The 20,321-nt window shown below is 45.4% G+C and overlaps 1 protein-coding gene across 4 annotated transcripts in view; it reads right to left on the reverse strand.

Annotated features, from left to right (window-relative positions):
* The window catches only part of bahcc1b (BAH domain and coiled-coil containing 1b), a 69,230-nt gene that overhangs the window by 23,705 nt on the left and 25,204 nt on the right, over positions 1 to 20,321 (reverse strand). For all 4 annotated transcript variants that reach the window (XM_049563087.1, XM_049563086.1, XM_049563089.1 and 1 more), the window contains 8 exons: positions 12,948 to 13,106; positions 8,336 to 8,446; positions 5,315 to 7,357; positions 4,799 to 4,910; positions 4,080 to 4,264; positions 2,724 to 2,864; positions 1,223 to 1,410; positions 3 to 387 (listed from right to left, as the gene is read on the reverse strand). In XM_049563087.1, coding sequence (XP_049419044.1) covers positions 3 to 387; positions 1,223 to 1,410; positions 2,724 to 2,864; positions 4,080 to 4,264; positions 4,799 to 4,910; positions 5,315 to 7,357; positions 8,336 to 8,446; positions 12,948 to 13,106 — 3,324 coding nt within the window. The remainder of the gene's footprint in view (positions 1 to 2; positions 388 to 1,222; positions 1,411 to 2,723; positions 2,865 to 4,079; positions 4,265 to 4,798; positions 4,911 to 5,314; positions 7,358 to 8,335; positions 8,447 to 12,947; positions 13,107 to 20,321) is intronic.

Here is a 20,321-nt window from a genome sequence, read left to right on the forward strand (position 1 = left end):
ACCTGGTTCTAGGGATTGCGGGTAGTCCTGAGGTGGCTGCCCCTCTCCTCTGTCACTGCCCCTCTCCAGCCCCTTAGAGAGGTGCGAGGGAGCAGGGCTGAGTGCCGGGGAGCGGGGCGCTGCTGCAGCCGGGCTCGGCGCAGGGGTCAGCGGGTTTGGTGGGTGGGGTCGCCTGGACGGGGAGTGGTAGCAAGGCGACTGACGGCTGCTGGGACACATCCCTGGAGATGGCGTGGGCGTCTTGGGTGGAGGAGGGGTATGGGAGAAGGGTTTGGCCACATGAGAGGAGGTGGTGGACAAAGAGGAGGATGAAGAGGAGGGAGTTCTGGATGCGGAGGATTCATGAGGAGAGTCGTCTATGGTGATGGCTTGCTCCTCGGCTTTTCTCTATAGAAACAGAGAGGAAGAAAAATGTAGCTCATGGAATAATCCTCAAAATGTTTGTATAAATACATCATTTTCATATTAATTAAAATATTTCAACCACAGCAATTCAACCCATCTTTTTTTTTTAAATTAAAGGTCCAGTGTGTAGTATTTGGGGGGATATACAGGCAGAATAGAATATAATATAGTATGTTTTCTGCAGTGTACAATAGCCTGAAAAAAAAAGTGTCTTTGTTACTTCAGAATGAGCCATTTATATCAACACAGGGAGAGGGTCCTTGTCCATGGAGATGCACAGCCATGTTTATACAGTAGCCCGGCATGGACAAACCTACCCTACCATACCCTATCTCTCCTACTGCATTATATCTCAAGCAAGAGATGAAGCAGTTTGCTTAAGATAAATAGGACACAAACAGAAATACCAAAATATTTCCAGACAGAAAAGCCTTAAAAAATAAGAAGTCCCCGTCTCAGCCACACTGATTGCCAAATAATATGACAATGTGAGAGTGCAAAAGCATCACACCCACACCTCTTTATTAATAAAACCTTAGTGCCAACAAAAAGAGGAAGTCATTGGTTCAAATAATTATTGCTGACTGTGACTTTGCATATGCCTTTCTTTCAGTGTTGAGAAATATGTGCTGAGAGATCTTCAAACAAATGATTAGCAGTGCTGCATCTTAGTCCTGGCTACTGAAAGGAGGAAGATGGACTAAACTTGCACAAGTTAACAATATTTCCACACTTTCTAGTTCTCTTTTGCAAACAGTTTCACAATATGTTAACAGCACTTCACAAGTTTAGACTACGATGTGACTACTATCCCTACCTGTCCTAAGGAGTGACGCTGCATGTGCTCCATGGCTCGCTGCTGCTGCTGGTGCTGATGCTGCAGGGCGTACAGCTCCTGTTGCCGCAGGAATGAGGAGCGGGAGTAGACGGGGTGATGCTGCAGGTGAGAAGGAGGGCCTCTGCCTCCGTACACAGGGGGCCACAGACCTGACTGCTCCAGAACGTCTGGTGTAGGAAAGAGAGAGAAAGAGACAGATAGGAACATGAGAGTCTTTAGCATACTGTTTGATTTGAATCATAGAACTGGTACCAAAAAAGAGGAAAATAAGACATTTCTACTGGCAAAGTTTTTGAATATATAATCAAAGCAAAACAGTCGGTACAGAAATATTATCATGGCTGCAGTGTCACAGGGAAGTCATAAAGAGAAACTGTGTCAATGGACTCTTGAATTGCTCTTTTGAATATGTGGGATTGCAGAATAGCTCGACCACCTTGGCCAGAGATGTAAAAACTGTGACCTGTGTGAGCTGTGTGTCAGCCTCAGACACCATCAATGAATGCATGCTTCACATCCTCCATTCACCTTCTTTAACTCTTTCTATTTCTAATGATGGTGGTTCTCTATTCAGGGAAACACACAGTTTCTTCAAAGCCCCACCCTGGGCACATATGAATTCAGATACACACACACACACACACGTACATACACACACACCCACGCACATACAACACATCCCTCCTTGGCTGCCTTGTCGCTGGGAACCTTTGTTCTGTGAGATTAGCCTGAGTGGGCTAATGTTTCCCAGGGGAAGGGTTCAGTGGATGCACTTCCCCTCTCTGCAGGAACTCCCACGGAGCGAGGCAAGGGAGGCGGGAGATAATTAAATTTCACAGCCTGTTTGCAAAGCAGCGTTGACGCGCGCGCGCACACACACACACACACACACACACATTCAGACACACACACACACACACAAAAAAGGCACACACATTCTTTTCTCTCTGTAGCAAAGGCTGAGATGTATAGCACAACCCCTAACACTGAGCAATGTCTCATGTTGTTCCAGACATGAACACAACTAACTTTAGATGTTCACACACACACAGACACACAGACACACCCATCCACACACACCCATCCACACACACACACACACACACACACACACACACACACACACACACACACACACACACACACACACACAGAGTCCAGTGCTCCATTACGAAAGAGATGAACGCCAGTTAAAATGGTTTGCATAACGCTGGGCACATGCAGAGGGGGGCAATGGAATGGCTGCTCCCATTAACGAAGCTATAAAACACAGTCCCACTGACAGAGGGACTTAGTTGAGCATTATATTATGATTAGCCAATGATACTAAAACTCTGGGAGAGAAATGGCAGCGGCTCTGATGGTACAAATGGAGAGAAAGAAGGAGGTAGGGGGCAGCAAGTACGGGTAGACAGCGATGTATATGGGCTGTGCTGGATGTATATGTGTGTGCGCTGGTGTAAAAGGGTGCTTAGCGTACCAAGGTGATGATGAGGCCCAGTTTCTGTAGGAAGAACCACCAGCGGGGAGTTGGGGTCTTGGGTGAGTGACCCTAAGACTGGCTGCAGAGGGCTGGGCAGACCTGGCGGGAAGCCTGGGCCCATTCCCACATGGCTCAGACCTGGAATTAAGATAATACAAAACACAGTCAAATGAGGGCAACATTTAAATACTTATTTTAATACTCCAAAAAGATAGTGGTGTGCTCCTTAGAGGGTAAATCTTCAGACTGACTTAACCAGCAAAAAAAAAATAAAAAAAATCACCAGTGCTCTTCAAACATGCAGAAAAGAGGGTAATGAAGAGTTTTGATAAAATGCCTCTGCTCCTCTATGTGTGAGTGCTTGAAGTTTTTTCTTCTCCTCTACATGTTTGATTTTGCTTGCTCATCTCTGTGGCTCATTCATATGATGCAGCTGCCATTCAACCAAAAGCTTTTCAGTTAAAGTTTTTACATTTAATGTTCTAAACAACTTCTGAACCTCTAGATTCAGCATTATTATCAACAATGGCACCATGGTTGAACAAAAGAAAGACAAACATTCATCAATATGAAATCCAAGGAATGTCCCACATGACCCCTGATCCAATGTTATCACTTGATTAAATGGCTGTTATCAGCCTCATAGATATGGGTTAGAAGGCTTCTACTACATCAACCAGTAGGTTCAGTATGTCATTACCAGCTCATTAAATGCCCATGTTTATTATTATGTGGTGACAAAGAAAGCCAGGTGATGTAAGATTAGTATAAAAAGTATGAAAGTGTATGTACAGAGGTGGTTGGGGTGGTGGACGGGTCAAACAAACTCAGGACTTTCACCCAGGAGATGGTGATTTGTGTTCTGTGTGAAACCAGATGTCACCATTGAGTTATTTGGTACATGTAACGTATGTCACGTAACATTATGTTAGTAACAAACATACCTACATTAAACCAAACCATGATGTTTTTTTTTTCTAAATCTAACCACGCAGTATTGGCACCTAAACCAAACGAAAGTAATAGTGAAACCTAATGAAACTGCTCCGGATGCCAACAGGCATTTAATGGGCTGATATCGACATTCTGAACCTACTAGTCGGTGTAGCAGGAACCTGCTTACCCATATCTGTGAGGAAGATATCCACTATTAATGCCCATTTAATCAATTGATGACTTTTGAAAAGGTTGCCACATACCACCCACACTGACTAACATGATCTCAACAAAACAGTACAGAACAAATTAATCTTAAAATGACGAGCATTAAAGGTGTGGACCATGTTGTACATATTAAGAAAAACTGTGCTCACTGGCTGCAAAGACATCATGTGCTGCTCCCATTCTACTCACTATATGAATGCCCCATCCAGAGGGAGGGACTTCCTGTCCTTTGCATCCAGTGGTGGTGAGCCGGGTGAGCAGGGTCCGCCCCTAACCTACTGGCCCCTCCGGGAACCAAGAGGTGAGAGGTCAGGTCACCGTGGCAACTACTGGAAGGGTGGATCCTGGCGAACTCCACGCGATCCTTGTTTTCCCTGTTGTGGCATTAGGCGGGGTGAACTTTGTCATTATCTTGATTATCCCCCTTATTGTCACCATCATCATCACCACCATCATTATGATCATTATCTTCATCCTTGTCATCTTCATTACCACTACTACCATTATAATCATCAAGAAAAGGAAATGTGACGGCAACAGGAACAGCCATCATCTTGTGCCTGGTCTATGAGTTCTCATTATATGTTTTCTTCCCTTAATATGACTACATAATAAGAGCCTGATACTTCAGAGACATCCGTATTAGTCCCCGTAACATTAATGCACCACATCTCATCTTAGAGAGAAGGAGAGAGGGGAAGAGAGGGAGAGAGTGAGGGGGCACAGAAATACCACATCAAAGGGTGAGAAGAGTAAATGGAGTGAGGGGATGAGAGAAAAGGGAACCAGAGCCTCAGACTAGGAAAGAGAAGCCAAAAGAATAAAAGAAATGTAGCTTATCAGATGAGAGGAAAAAACGAATAGATGCTACCGAGTGCATGTGTGTGTCTATGTGAACTTAAGTGTACCTGATGATCATTTCTCTGTCTCTGTCCAAGTGATGAAGGCTGATCTGTTCCTCTGTCATCCTCTTCCTCTCCTCTGCCTCCCGACCGAGTGGATACACAGGGCGTGACACTCCTGAATTGTAAATATGATCAGAGCAACATGCTTATAATACCTGTTAATACCTCACAGATATCATTAGATAATAATAATACTGTTTTAAACATGCATGCTTCTATTCACATTTTCAAAGGAAAAAGCATACCTTCAAATATTCATACACATTATGTCATATTGTGATGTTTATTGCATGCAGGAAATTGAACCCTCAAAATGCTCCCTATATTTCATTACAAAAACTAATGTTCTACAATTCTTAGGACAACCACTGCTCATGCATGAATCTGTATGCCCCTTTACAATGAATTTCTCCCCACCAGTAGCTGTTGTCGAGTATTTAATCTTGGATTTTTCCCTTAATGCAGCCTACAGCACAGAAATAGCATTAATTGACTGTCAGCGCAGTAATGATGTCTGACCTTTCATGCTGGGCAGCACCCTGCCCTGTCTGCTGTGTCCAGGAGTGTTGTCTGGGGAACGATGGGGAGGCCTGGCTACCGCAACCGCAATACCCACTGGAGGCTGACGCACCTCCCCCTCACCTGCCTCCCCCGCCTCCTTTCCACCTCTGTCCCCTCTTTCTCCCTCATTAGTGGAGCCTCGGCGAGGAGGAAGCGATTGTTTGGGAGGTTCTTGCGGCGAGGTGTTGCATTTAGCTCCTCCCCTGTCGCACTTTTCTGATCTCTCTCCACCCTGTTTGAGGCAGCCCAGACCTCCAAAGGGGCCCCGCTGGGGTAGCAGCAAAGGCTGCTGGGAGCTGTAGTTCATTAGGTTCTTCATGGCACTGCCCTCGCCCTCAGTGTTGTGCGATGAGGAGCGGGATAGAGGTGGAGGCGGTTGAGAATGGGGTTGGTTGTGGTCACCGTTTGGAGCTCTGGTGCTGAGCCCTCTTACTTCACCATTACCAACTGATGCATGATGGGAAGCTTTTCTCTGGTCCTCTTGGTAGCCCACTCGAGCCCCCCAGGAAGGTGCTATCTGACCTCCGTCTCTTCCCCTCTCTTCTGTACTTGATCCATGGCTGCTGTGCTGCTGGTGCCGTATCCTTGCAACCTTTTGCCCCTCCCTCTGAGATGTTGCCCCTGACCCCATCCTCCCATCAGGATGAGGACCTGAGTGTGAACAGTCCCTGAAGGGAGGAGTGCTGGTGTCGGTGCCATTCTTGGGTGTGCCCTGTCCAGCACCAGGGTGTGTCCCTTGGGCCTCTAGTGAGGGCCGGTAAACATCGTCCACAACCTCTACATCTCTGAAGGTTGAGGACCTGTCCAAGCTGCAGGACCGCAGCTCAGACTGAGAGCTCACATTGGAGCTGGGTTTGTGGAAATGCTGCGTCTGGTGGCTCCAGTCAGGAGGTTTGTCAGCCTTGCCGTATCCCAGCTGCTGCTGATGTGGCTGAGATCTGTCCTTCTTTTGGCAACTACTTAGTCGGCTAAGGTGATGAGAGGGACTTTCATAAGATCCTTCCCCACTCTTGTCATCTGACTTTCTCCCACCTCCTCCTGCTCCACGGCAGTCAGTGGCTGCCAGGTCTCCCAGTGGCCCAACTGAGGGCACGTAAGTTGGGCCAGTTACTTTTGCCTCCCTGCCAGACCCTCCAGGGGAGGACGCTGGATCTTTGGAGGGCGTCAGTGTAAGAGGTGCTGGGGGACAGTAGAACTCAGGATGAGGGTGGTGGTGTGCATGGTGCAGCCACCCTCCTGCCACTGTGGAGCCCATGTGCAAAGCATGAGGAGGAGGTGGCGGAGGCGGAGGAGGAGGCATGGAGTAGGAGGCCACAGAGTGGGGGTTTGGAGGTGCCAAGATGGCTGTTGCTGCAGCCGCACCTCTTCTCATACATTCATTAGAAGAAGCTGAGGATTCGCTGATCCTCATCTCCCCGTTTATGGCTCCATCCTTGGAGCACCGCCTGCCTCCTCCAGATGGAGGTCTACCCACCCCACCACCGCTGCAGCTGCTCAGTGCTCCCCCTTTTCCTCCAGAGCCAGTCTCTGCTCCTGAACTACTGGACAGTTTACAGGCACTCATGTGTTTTGTATCCTGACTGCCTGAGTCACTGTCTCTGTACTCCTTGTGTCGCTCCAGAGAGTGTCTGTGGTCCTCCTCCCTGCTCTGTGGTGTGAGCTGAGGGAGGAGGGCGTGGTGAGGGTAGGCTTGGTGGTGGTGACTGGATGGGGTGGTGGCAGGGTTCGTCTGATGAAGATGGTGATGATGAAGCTGATGCTGTTTGTCTTTGCCCTCCTGGTGCCGCTCCTTGCTGCTTGATCGCTCCTTCGTCTTTGACACAGATGAAACTCCTTTCTCACCCACATCCTTGGTGCTCTTCCCGCCTCCTCCCCCATTGTCTGTCTCTCGGCTGCAAGAGCCAAGTGGGTGGCCTGGGGCAGTCCTGGACAGCGGAGGAAGGCTGTGACTGGTGGAGAGCAGAGGGGGCTGGGGAGGAAGGCCTCTCAGGTAGAAGTGATCTGGAAGAGAAGAGAGGAATTAAAATGACTTAAGGTGAAGGTTTGTTGAAATCTACAGAGAATCTACGACCTATTGTGCTTATTTTCAGGTTCATACTTGTACATTATATTTCTACTAGAACATGTTTACATGCCTTAATCTCAAAGAAACAAACAAATAAAACACTTAATTTTCCTGTATTCACCCTCAGTCTGTAACGTTCCATTTTAGCGCTGATCTCAGCGCTGTTTCCCATAATGTTAGCATGTAGCTACATGTAGCAGTGTGTGCAGCTGGAGAATGACTATGTATAGCGGCACTTTCTCTCATTAAAACTCACCGATAAAAGCCTCCAAACACCAACAGACATGTTCCAGCAGGAATATGACAACAAAATCGTGGAGAAATTAACAACCTCAGCAACTAAGATTACATGTTTCCCTAATGTTAGCATGAAGCTACATGTAGCAGTGTATATAGTGCAAACACTTGCAGCAGCATGCCTGGAGCATCTGACCATATAAAGAAGTCTGACATCAGCTTGTAGCCAAGGTAGAAAAATATTTTGAAACAGAGTATTTATAACGATCTGAAGCCTGAGCTTTTTGCTCACAGAGATTATTTTACATACATTTATCTCATTATTTGAAACATTTGCCATGTCTATATGAATATCTGACATTTTAACACAATATATACAGTCTGACTGAAAATAAGGGAAAGCATAATGGTTCCCCTCTAAATGTGCAAAGTGGGTTAAAAACATTATTTTTCATATTATTTTTCTAAAATTAAATATGTTAATAGATATGTGGAGAAAAAAAGAAAGAAAAGTTGTCTGACTGTAAAACTAGACCCAGTTACCAGCTGCTCTTACTCCTGTGGTGAGTGCTGATTAAGCAGTTTGGGAAGGTATATATAAAGCAATTTTTTCACTCTGTCACATTCACACACACACACACACACACACACACACACACACACACACCAGCACCCACCTTTCTGAGTTTCATAGAAGCGGTGCTGTCCATAGAGACCGTTGCTATGGTGATCCAGGGGACTCATGGGGAGGAAAGGAGAAGCAAGACTTCCTGAATAGCTGGGGTACCCTGTCAGAGGGAGGGAGAGGGAGAAAGAATTGATGTTTCTCCGCAGCGTTGACATTCAGCAGCCCTCTAAACAAACAGTTTATCTCTACAATCTATCATGAAATGGGGCCATTTTGGAAAACACAGACAAAAAATATGGCCAGTTAGTGCTACTTTCACCATAAATGCACTTTTGCACAAACACGCCACATGAGTTGACATTATTTACAGTGGACAAAGTGGTGACAAAAACCACAGCAGACAGCTACTGCCAAGTGTTTGCAGCATTTAACTGGATGGAATTTGCTCTTCTACAAAACACATTTTTCCCAAACCCAAGACAAATAGTATGAAGCATCGCAAAAACCTCCCTCCTTAAAACACACACACACATAGACACAGTCCTCCCAGGAGGTCACTGGGAGGTGAATGGTCGTTCCACTCTGTTCCTTGTCTTCAAGGACGTTGAACTGCATCACACGATAGAGGAGGTCTTGGTTGTTTGTGTTGTGGGGGCGTATGGATGTAGGGATGGGTGAGGGTCGGTGTGTATGTGTTCAGGGTTGTCGTTGTGGTTGAGGGAGGGGTGTTATTTGGGGGGGGGGGACAGCAAAATCACCACAAGCCCATGCAAATACACAAGTACACAAACACCACATAGGAGGCACACAACTCCACATTAAGGGGCCAAAAGGCTTGAATTGTGTGTGTGTGTGTGTGTGTGTGTGTGTGTGTGTGTGTGTATGTGTGTGTGTGTGTGTGTTCTCCAGCAGCTGGTTTCATGCCCCACAGAGTGTCCTTGCCGGCCCGTTAATTGGCAGCCGTTAAAAGTTTAACGGTGGTGGCCAAAGTAAACAGCACTCCATAAAAACTCATCCTACGCATTCCACAGTCGCACTGCAAAACCACCAACACCCCCTCACTGCTCCCAGCATGTGTGTGTGGGACTCTGTGTGTCTGCGTGTTCATGCTGCAATGTAAATGCATGACTGTGTACACTCCACTGTGTGTGTGTGTGTGTGCGTGTATGTGTGTGTGATTACTCTGACTGGTTAACAACCAGTGAATCTAAATGGCGACAATTAGCCAAAAGGCTCCATCAGCCATCTAAAGCCAATCCCCCGGGTAATGATGAGTGATAAAACTCAGGAGGGAGGGAGGGAGGGAGGGAGGGGAGATGAGAAAGAAGACGAAGAGGGGAACAAAGACGGCAGAGGGACACGGTGGGAAAAAGAAGGAGGGGGAGGAAGAAAGGAAAGGAGGGAAGGAAGGGAAGAAAGGATAGATGAGGTTAGCGATTGAAGGAGCGATGTAAAGACAGTAAAAGTAAAGGAGACACCAGAAGAACAGCGCTGTCAATATGAAAAGCCCCCAATCTGGTGCTGCTGTGAGGCGTATGGAGAGGGGAGTTAGTGTGTGTGTGTGTTGTGGAGGGTGTGTGTGTGTGTTGAGGAGGGTGTGTGTGTAAGTGTGTGAGGGGGGATGGAAGATGAAGGAGGAAGTGAAAGGGAAGTGGAGAGCTTTGAGATGGCTGAGATGAGAGGAAAGAGGAAAGGGAGGTAAGGAGACAAGCGAGAGCACAAAAAACAAGGACAGGTGTGGGAGAGGGAGAGTGAGCCGGTGAGTGAGAGGATAGGTGTGTGTATGTGTGTGTGTGTGTGTGTGTGTGAGGGAGAGGGAGAGAGAGAGAGAGAGAGAGAGAGAAAGAAAGACTTTGCATGTGTGTGTGTGTGTGTGTGTGTGTGTGTGTGTGTGAGGGAATATGTGCTGTTTTTCAAACAACTGTGCATTTCTTCGTGAATATGTCTCATCTGTGACTGTGTGTGTGTGTGTGTGTGTGTGTGTCTTCTCAGTGTGTGTGTGTAGTGTGTGTATCGGCCAGGTTTCTTCTCTCTGTGCTGGCTACGCTCCACTCTCTGGACCGTGGCCAGCTGGCAGACCGCCTACCGGAGCTCCCTGGCTTGAATTCTTAAAAACAATCATTTGTAGTGTGCGTGCGCGTGTCCGTGCACGGGAGTACGCATGTGTGTGTGTGTGTGTGTGTGTTCAGACATCAAAGCCGAGCCACACAGACACAAAATCTGTCTCCCTCTGCACACACACACATTCTTGCTCTCTTTTCACCGCCGCTGCTCTCTCTTGCACGCGCGTTCATGTCGAAGTCCTGCCTCAGACTCTTTCTATGAATCTGATTTAAGACAGTCACTCCAGGCGACATTAGCGTTCATTTTCGGGGCTTAACTGTTGCTATTTATCGCTCGATGAGCTGCAAATGAGGCAGTTGTACAAACAAAACTCTTGTCTCCTTTCAAGCTTTAAAGCTGCATCAGGAGAGATTTCTATATTAAAAAAACAGCTCTTACAAGTTCATTTTATGAGCTTAAATTACAAATGTGGACCACAGTGGAGAAGTGTCCTGTTTCCATGAGTGAGAGACACAGTGTTCAACTTATTGGCCCAAATTAAATTCTGGTGTGTACACATTTTCACCAACAGGATGTGACACATTAAAACTTTAAGGAGGGAAATAAAAACTGTCTCATAAACAGCAGCGTCCTCCAGAAAAATTTGGACAGAGCATCTTTTGCTTCTCTTCCTCTCTTGTACAAAGCCATTAAAAGTTGATATGACTTTTCTTGATTGCACCAAAATTTTGCATCTACAAATCTTGGCACCTGGTAGAATAATGACAGGTAGACAATTTAATTCATGCTTTTTTTTCCACAGCAGACATTTTGACATGTCATAGCAGGAGAAGCACAGGTGTAACTGATATATTTAATGATAGCTCCATTTAACCCTGCATTCACGTGGTGTCAAAATAATCGGAAAAATGAGTTGCCGACCGGGAAAATTCATGTGAACACCCCCTTAAGTCAGATCAGCAACTCAGACAATCGAAAATTTTGGCACAGGAGTTGCTGTATTGACGTTGCATATGCAGAAACATGGAAGATGACAAAGTAAATGTTTGCTTGATGCTAATATAATACAGCACATCTTCTTTGTCGCACCCATGTTGTTTCCACATCACAACTTAAAGCTCATGAACACACCAAAGTCAGAAGAATGACTTCCCAACATCATTTGAGGAGCATGTGAATGCAGCATAAGTGTCCCTGTAAGCTGTGAGTCAGCATGCATAGTAACAGAATGCTGACTCACCTGAGTGGATTGCAGCCAAATTAATGTTACTGAGTGATTACACCTGTGGTCTTCCTGCTATGACATGTCAAAATGCAGTGGAAATGGCCTACTAATGCAGCAGTCAGAGAATTAGCCAAACAGCTTTACTTTGTATGATACCAGAGAGATGAAATGAAGTTTGTGCGTTCACCGCAAGCTGACTGGTTTCCAGTTAATTTGTTGGCAAGAATATTTGGAGATGTCAAATATTTCCCCAAGGCGGCATCACTGGGTGTTATCGTTTACTCACTCGCATTTCTGGGGAAAAACTGACGAAACGTGAAATTCGGATTCTGACCGTTTTCACCGTTAGTTGAGAAACACAGCCTGTGGCGGAAGCTGTCTTTCCACTGAAGCCTTTTTTTGGAGGTTATCTGTTTAGACTCATCTCGCTGTCAAAAGAGAAATCCTCTTACACACACACACACACACACATGCACGCACATACCTGAAAGGGACAGATAACTAAGTCAAGCTCACTCTTTGACCACAAACGGTTAACAGCCGAAAGAGGACATGATGCATGTGGATGCGCACATTTTTTGTGTGCGTGTGTGTGTCTGATCAGGAAGGGGGCCGTTGGAGGTCGGTTAGCCCAGAAGGGGCCCTGAGGGTGGGGCTGCGGTCAGAGGGAGGGGGGGCTGTATAGAGGGAGAGGATGGTGGAAATGGGGGTAAGTTTCAGTGTGTGTGCATGTGTGTGTGTGAGAGAGAGAGAGTGTGTGTGTGTGTGTGTGTGTGTGTGTGTGTGTGTGTGTGTCTGTGTGTGTGTGTGTGTGTGTGTGTGTGAAGGGGGGGTGTAGGAGCTCATGAAACTTAAAACTCACCCCTAAAAGAGAGCAGGGGGCTGAGAGATGATTGAGTGAAAGGAGGGGAGTGAATACAAGAAGGCCGAAGTGTATTGTGAATTACTGTCGGTCATGCTGTTTTTTTCTGTGCTGCATGAAGTGTATTTGTGTGTTTGTTTGTGTGTTTATGTGGCAAGAGGAAGAGGAAGGTTTTGGTCGTGCACCATTTTTGAGAGCGTCGCAGCACGCTCGAGCTCCTGAACTAGAAAACCGCCACAAACACAAAGCCACATGCTTGCTGACATACAGAGGCAGAGGAGGGTTGTGTGTGAGTGTGTGTGTGTTTCTATAAGTAGCATCATCTGAGGCGTCACTGCTGCGCGTGTTTGGCCTCAGCTCAGTGTTGGTTAAACCACTTAATGGCTCCATCACGATCTAATCCCAAACCAAGACCCTGGATTAACCAGAGACCCGAGCACTCTGGGCTGCCTCCTGCATGTGTGTGTGTGTGTGTGTGTGTGTGTGTGTGTGTGTGTGTGTGTGTGTTACCTTCATGTGAGTGGGGGAACCAGATAGGGGAAGCGCTCGAATGGGGTCCAGGCCTGTAGGAGGGGGAGGAAGGGGAGGCAGCAGGTCCCGAGGGGTGAGCAGGGTGGGAGGGCGGCGACCCCAGACTGCTGGCCAGGAAGGAACCCATGAAGGAAGCACCTGAGAGATGCAGAGACTGGAGGTTAGCGAGGTGCACACGTATAAAATCTGACTCTAGCAAGAAAGGGGTGGGGGGTCAACTGAGATACCAATGAGCAAGCAACACCACAGAAGAAGTATTGAGAGAGTCTTATGTATGGCTGTTAAAGTGAGAAAGAGCAGCTGTGCAGCCAAACATCCTCAGAAGTTAAAAAAGGAAATGCTTCATGTTTTCTACACGTCTCAGTTTTTCACACTTATTTGAAAATGCTTCATGCACGTCTGCTTTTAAATCCTTTGACGATGCCTGTGATTTTCCACTTACGCCCAGTTATATAATATGTCGCTTGTTGCTCGCAAACACCCTGTTGCCATTAAAAAATAAAACATGGCGCTGGACATGGTAATCTTCATCTTCAAAATATAAAGCATTTTCCGGCATTACGACAAGAGTTAAAACACTGTTTCAGGACCGAGAACCCTGCATGAGTTTGCGGCTGGATTTTTCTCCTGTTAGCAGGTAAAAAGTCAGACACGGCAGATCTGGATGGTATTACTATAGCTGAGTAGTGTCGTAAAAAAAGAAATTTCATGACCTGCCCTAGAGAAATTAATCCCTTCAAGCTACATTCACACTGCAGCTCAAAGTGTCCCAATTCTGATCATATTTTCTCCTCACATGTGACACACATATCTGACTTTTTTTTCTTTTAAAATTATGATCAGGAAAAAGCTTCAAGGTGACTTTTTTCCCTCCTCAGTTCTGATCTGAATGGGTATAAACTGGGGCCGGAGGCACATGGCTGACATACAGCTCGTATTTGAACGCTCACATAAGAGTTTGTTGATAATTTTCACCATAGACAGAGAAAACAGGGGCCACAAAAGTTGAAGTGAGTGTCTCATGAATTTCACTAATTAATTTTGTTTTGGTGGAGGTATTTTTGGGCCTAATTGGAGGTGTACTATGTTTGCATTATTTGTCAGCGTCCTCTACACTCAGATTGACTTTAAGGGGCTCTGCGAAATTCAGAGCATATTGACTGGACAGAGTTCTCAACATAGTGGTGGCTGATCTGGCGGCTAGCAGCTAATGGTGATAACTTCATAAACAGCATTAAAGAGTGCTGATGTTATTAACAATGGGGGAAATGGAGGGTGGGCGCTACACTTCTGCAACAACGCTGTCCCGTTATCAGCAGTAAAAAAGTGATTTTAAATATTGTTAATTGTTGTGCTGTGCTTTTCTTCTGGTGCTGGTGTTATGTGCAATACATGAATGGCTGATGTGCAATACTGTTACGTTTTTTATGTTTTATGTTTTTATGGTATGTGCATCATTTCCCCCGGACTATTATTGTAAGGCAGCAATACTCATACAGCTCCTGAGTCCAAGATGAATCGTATCGTATCATACTGTATCAGTAACTGCCGTATGATTGCAGTGCAAAGCTGCAGGGATGAGCAAGCCAGTGGGAAACACACGTACTAACATGGACGCATGGCCATACATTCCAACTACAGCAAACCACTGAGTATCTTAGATTACAACACACACAGGCGTAGCTTGACTTTATTTCCTGCTGAGGACGCCACCACAGTATCTTTACGTAGCAAACAGTGGTTTGCTGCTATATGAATGTTCTGAATGCCACATACAGAACCTCTAAGCTTTGCACAAAAAGACACATCCACCTCATTCATTTGAATTAAGCCGGTCTCTTGGCAATAAATCAGGGCGATAAATTTAGCCTGCAACAAGGTGTCATCCACCAGGGTGCTGTAGTGGCCAATCAAATCTTTGCAATTGCACATTCTTGGGAAATCACAACAGGACATAAATACCATTTTTAAAGTTTAGGTCACAATCATTATGATAAAAGATCCAACTATTGCAGCCTTGCTAACTTTTCAGAGTAAACCACATAAGGAAAGCTTCAAAAGTAATGGACCTATTGCTTTAACTGGACTTCCTGCATTGTTGCCCTTCATGTTGTTTTAGCGCAGGACTGTTTGCCCTGAACGTCTGCTTAGATTTGTGTGTTGGGGTTGCTGCTTAAATAAGTATTCATTGCTGGAAGGACAGCCTTTTCATAAAACTGGGCTGTCTATGCAGTAGAAAGATGCAAATACTTTAGATATTTGTGAAACACAACCAGAGAAAACAGAAAAAGATGGTTGTTGCATTTGCTGTTGCTCAAGAGGTAAAAATAAAACTAAAAACCACAAGAATGGAAGCATTGCACCAGACCACTAATGCTCCCGCTGGTGGGTGATGTGATGCAAACTTGGCCATTTTGACACAAGAAACAATATGGTGGAAAGAGACAGAGGGACGGATCTCTCTCTCGATCCACTTTTATACTCTCTGTGTCAGCAGTTGCAGATTAAAAGCTAGTTGGGGACTACTGTGCAGGCCGGTTCAAAACACAAACAAAAAAGTAAAGGTCGTACAAATTGTACATACATAATTCGTCACACCGCAGCTCCTCACAAAATGTTTAGAAATTTAGACTTTCTGGTTGGAACATTACTAACAAAGTAACATGGCCAAGCTTCACAGCCAATGCAGCATCCAGGTTTTCTACAGCCTGTGATCAGCGCAAATAGCAGTTAAACATAACAATGGACGGAGAGGAAATGCAGCGGAAACTTGACACATGTAGGAAACTAGTAGAAAGGATTGTATCTTTTGTTGATTCTCAGCACACACATCTTTTCAACAAGTCTCTTCACTTCTATTCCCACACAAATCAGCTTTTAGTTAGCCCCTGGTAAAGATTTGACCAATCATATTCATAAACATCACACGGGACTCAGTTTTGGAACTCAGAGTAAAAACCTAATTGCACTTTTCATACGGGACTAGGAGTGAGCTCAGATGTTCAATCTCATCCTGTTACAGTTTCAGCGAACTGAGCAAACTGGCTCAGCTCAGTTTGGCTCTGTTTGAATGTATTTCCACTTATCAGCATGCTCTCATTTAGTGGAACAACCCGAACAGTTGTAGGGGAAGGAGGAAACAAATCCATGGGGAATCAGGTAATTAGTCACTGGATGGAGAGAGAGAGAGAGAGAGAGAGAGAGAGAGAGAGAGAGAGAGAGAGAGAGAAAGAGTGGGTTGGGTCGTTACCCATAAATGCTGCCTCGCATCAGAGACAATTACCACAACCACAACAGTCCGCACTGGAGTCACACACACACTCAACTCACACGTGTACATGTACAGTACCCTCACCTCAACCACGACCCGACGCCCTAACAACCACAACCACAAGTGCCTTCAACTGTCTGCCAATCTGTCTCTCTCTTTCGCTCTCTCTCTCTCTCACACACACACACACACACACACACACACACACACATATTAGAAAGAGGGCATGGGATAAATTAAGAGGGAGATGGAGCAGCGGTGTGTATTAGGAGACAAATCAGAAAGAGGTGTGTGCGTCTATTTATACAGCTGGATCTGAAGCAGCGACACACACACAGATGAAGACAATTTAAAAGCCAGAATCCCTCCATCTTTTGCTCTTGATATTTTCACTCTCTGTAGTCATAATAAATTTGGAAGAAGAAGAAACTTTCCCTTCTAGACATTTATTTTCTCTCTTTCGTTCTCTCCCTCACCCTCTCTCAGACAGGATATTTTTACAGTGTTTTTTTTTTCCTTTTCTTTTTTTTTCCTCCTCTAAATCTTTTCTTGTACAACTGTAGATCAGTGGCCTTTCAGCCAGTCATAATAAAACACAGCTCATATAAGACTCAGGCTGGTTTCACAAGGCCCCCCTGGCAGCGCAGACTCTCACACACACATATATAGACACACACACGTCAAATAGAGACCCATACGTGCGCGCTGCTAACTGTATGACATTGACCACAGCAGACATCAGAAAAGAAAGCCAGTTTCCACATGAGCAGCCATGCATTTTTGAAATTACACGAGGCATCTTAAAGTGTCTCAAAGGGCCATAAAAGTTCAGAAGATATTCAAAAAATGATTTCAGACAGTGGTGATACTGATAAGTAAGTTTAGCAGCGTGAATACTCTGCATTCCTTGTTGTCTTTCTTCCCACAGCTGTTCTTTAATCTCTCACCCTCTCAGATCTCCACCCTCCCCCCCATTTCCCCATCTTTTTTCCATTTACTCATCCCTTTCCCTTTCTCCTCTTTTCCCCCATCCCCTCTTTCCTGTCACCTCCCTCCCTCCCTGCCTCCCCCCTCTCTGTCTGTTTTCTGTTGGCGAGTTGAGGAGAAAATCATATTTGCCCGCTCCCTCTGGCCTGCTGATATGGAAAATCATCTCGGAGGCCAGCCACTAACGTAAACCTTATTTCTGTCGCTGTTTTTTTTCTCCTCCTCCTCCTCCACCTCCTCCTCCCCTTCTTTTCTTCCTGCCCTCTGTTTCCGCCTTTGTTTTATCCTGATCCGCACATTCCCTTTCCATCTGTCACCGCTGCATCCTCTCGTAGCTTCCCGTAGCTCTGAGCAGAGATGATGAATGCAAACACACTGAATTAGCCGCAACGGATGAGATATATCGGAGGAATGGTGAGTGAGATAAAACACACGCACTCACAAGTCATCATTGGGTTTGATTTTCTGATCAACCTCAGATCTGTGTCAAAAAATCAACTCTGACCCAAGTGACATGGTGATTATGTGCAGCTTATTACTATATGCATATGTTATTTACCATAAATACAAGCTGCTGACTGAGAAAACAGCTCCATTCAGTCTCCATAGTGGTAATTAAAGTAGAAAATGTGTTCGTATGCCTCCCATTTTTCCCAGTTGGCATCATGACTTGGAAAAGTGTGTCAACACACAAGCAGCGAATCCTCCGATGTTGACAATCCAAGGTAATAAGAAGCCGAATTATGAGTTTCTATTCATACTAATACAGTCAGCTGTACTTACAGTGAGCGAAATCTGCTTTAGTTTATTTATGATTGACTGTAATGTGATTTGCTGAGGGGAAAATCCACTCAAAAACACTTAAACACTGTTTTATAAAAAACAAGTGCTGGAATCGCGCCTTGCTTTTCTGGGCAGGTTTTGCTGCTTGGCATATTTTTGGTATTCTCACGGATAACGGGGCCAAACATAAATTTTGGGATGTCGTTATATTTCCAGCGCAGCCACAATGGAGTTTGATAGCAGCAAATCTGGAGATTCAACAGTATAAACGTCAGGATTTGGTGTTCAGTGCTTCAGAATTTAACAGCCAGAGCTTCAGAGGCGCCATTTTACACTGATGTTTAACAGTCAAACAGGGAGAAATCTATCTCCAAAAGGCAAAAAAAAAAAGCTAAATTCTCCACAGAAAGTAGCTTTTAACTGGGGAAACTGTCACACCATTGCTGCTATGAAAAGTTGATTGAAATAACACCTATGATAATGTGGGAATATTTTACTGTGGAATTTTTGTATTTAACCCCAAAGGATAAAAGTTGCTAAAAAAAAAAAAAAAAGAAAGTTGGCTCAAGTTGTGCAAGAAATGTTGCAATTTTTTTTCTGAGTGCACTCATGTTTTCACACCTTTAAGGCACACTATGACAGTTTTAATTAAGGATGAATCAATCAGGTCTGCTCAAAATGCTTGGCAGTCATGTTTAGAAGCAGTAACACTGTAAACGCTTTCATACAAAATCCAAAGAAAGTGTCTGATGCTGAAAAGCACCCAAAAACGTCAAGGTTATTTTCTCTTTCTTGGATTATAACAGATCAGGTCTTGCATTTATTAAACCAACTCATATACAGTAGATGCAGTATGTTGCATGAACCAAGGTAAAAAAAAAAAAAAAAACTATGTGGAAAAAAAAATAACCCTGCACCCTCTTTTGTGCGTTTGTCTCGGTAGCTGCTGAAGAGTGCTTGATGAAATCTACGGTGAAACAAAACAGCGAGACAACGGATAACAGGCCAGACCGTCCCAAGGTTTCTCACTATTCTAAAGAGAGAAAGAGAGGAGGAGGAGGAGGAAGAGGATGAGGAGGAAGGAGCAAACAGGAGAGGAGAAAAGGGAAGACGCCAAAAGGAAGGGCGATAGTGGTGATATAACGAATGTCACGAGGAGAAAGAAGCAAACACAGATAAAGTAATAGAGTGATAGTCTTTGCTGTAGCTCTCTGAATGGACTGCTGCTGATCAATACACACACACACACACACACACCTGGAAGGATGACGAGTTCAATCGATCTGCATCCGATTGTAGATCAATATCCTCTCGTGCTCTATTGTCACATTTGCCAATTAACAAAAGCCTCTGTCCACACACTGATATACTGAACTCCCTCATACACACACACATACACACACACACACACACACATTTTCCCGACTTCGCCACTGGTGGTGAGTACTGAGAGAGCTCGAGAGCCCGACAGTACAGTCTCAGTGTGTGTGTGCGTGTGTGTGTGTGTGTCAGAGGTTCTGACTCTCGTTAGCTTGGCTGTTACGCTTATTGCCGTACACTTGGCAACCTCTCGTCAGTCCGACCCTTTCATAAGCCTCCAACCACCAAGGGCCCTGGCACTGAGCCTTCAATCTGTGTGTGTGTGTGTGTGTGTGTGTGTGTGTCTGTGTCCGTGTGTCCGTGTGTGTGTGTGTGTGTGTGTATTTAGGGGCAGGAGTCAAGCCAGACCTTTCTGATCTGTTTTGACACCACGGAATTGCACAAGTGACAGGGCTACTCAAACAAGGCGGTTGTGGAAGGCGCTTAGACACACACACGCACGCACACACACACACACACACACACACACACACACACACACACACACACAAAGGTCCGTAAAAGCATTATGGCACTGGGGACACAAACACATTCAATGTGTGAGTAAGCACCCGAGCGGTGCTTACAAAGAATACGTTCAGGGGAGAAAAGGAGTTCTTTTGCTCGACTAGATCCGGATAGCATTTTCCTTCTGCTCTATCTTATTATTCATCAATTGACTCATTCATGTTAGAGAAAGCAGGGTGTGCAAGCAAAGCATGGCATGTCGCCTGGGACGAGCGGCTGTACTGAATCACATTACGGCGGGAAGAAGAGAGAGGACAGAGAAAGAGAAAGGGAGAGAGAGAGGGAGAGAAAAAGAGTGGAGGGGAAAAATGAGATGAAAGAGCTACAAATGAGAGATTTCCCTGTGAGGCGCATAAATCAGCAGACTATGAACAGCACAGCTCAAAGCCTGGCTCCCAGGCTGCGGACCAGAGCCTCGCCATCCA

The sequence above is a fragment of the Epinephelus fuscoguttatus genome, linkage group LG20 (genome assembly GCF_011397635.1).
Source record: "Epinephelus fuscoguttatus linkage group LG20, E.fuscoguttatus.final_Chr_v1".
Classification (NCBI taxonomy): Eukaryota; Metazoa; Chordata; class Actinopteri; order Perciformes; family Serranidae; genus Epinephelus; species Epinephelus fuscoguttatus.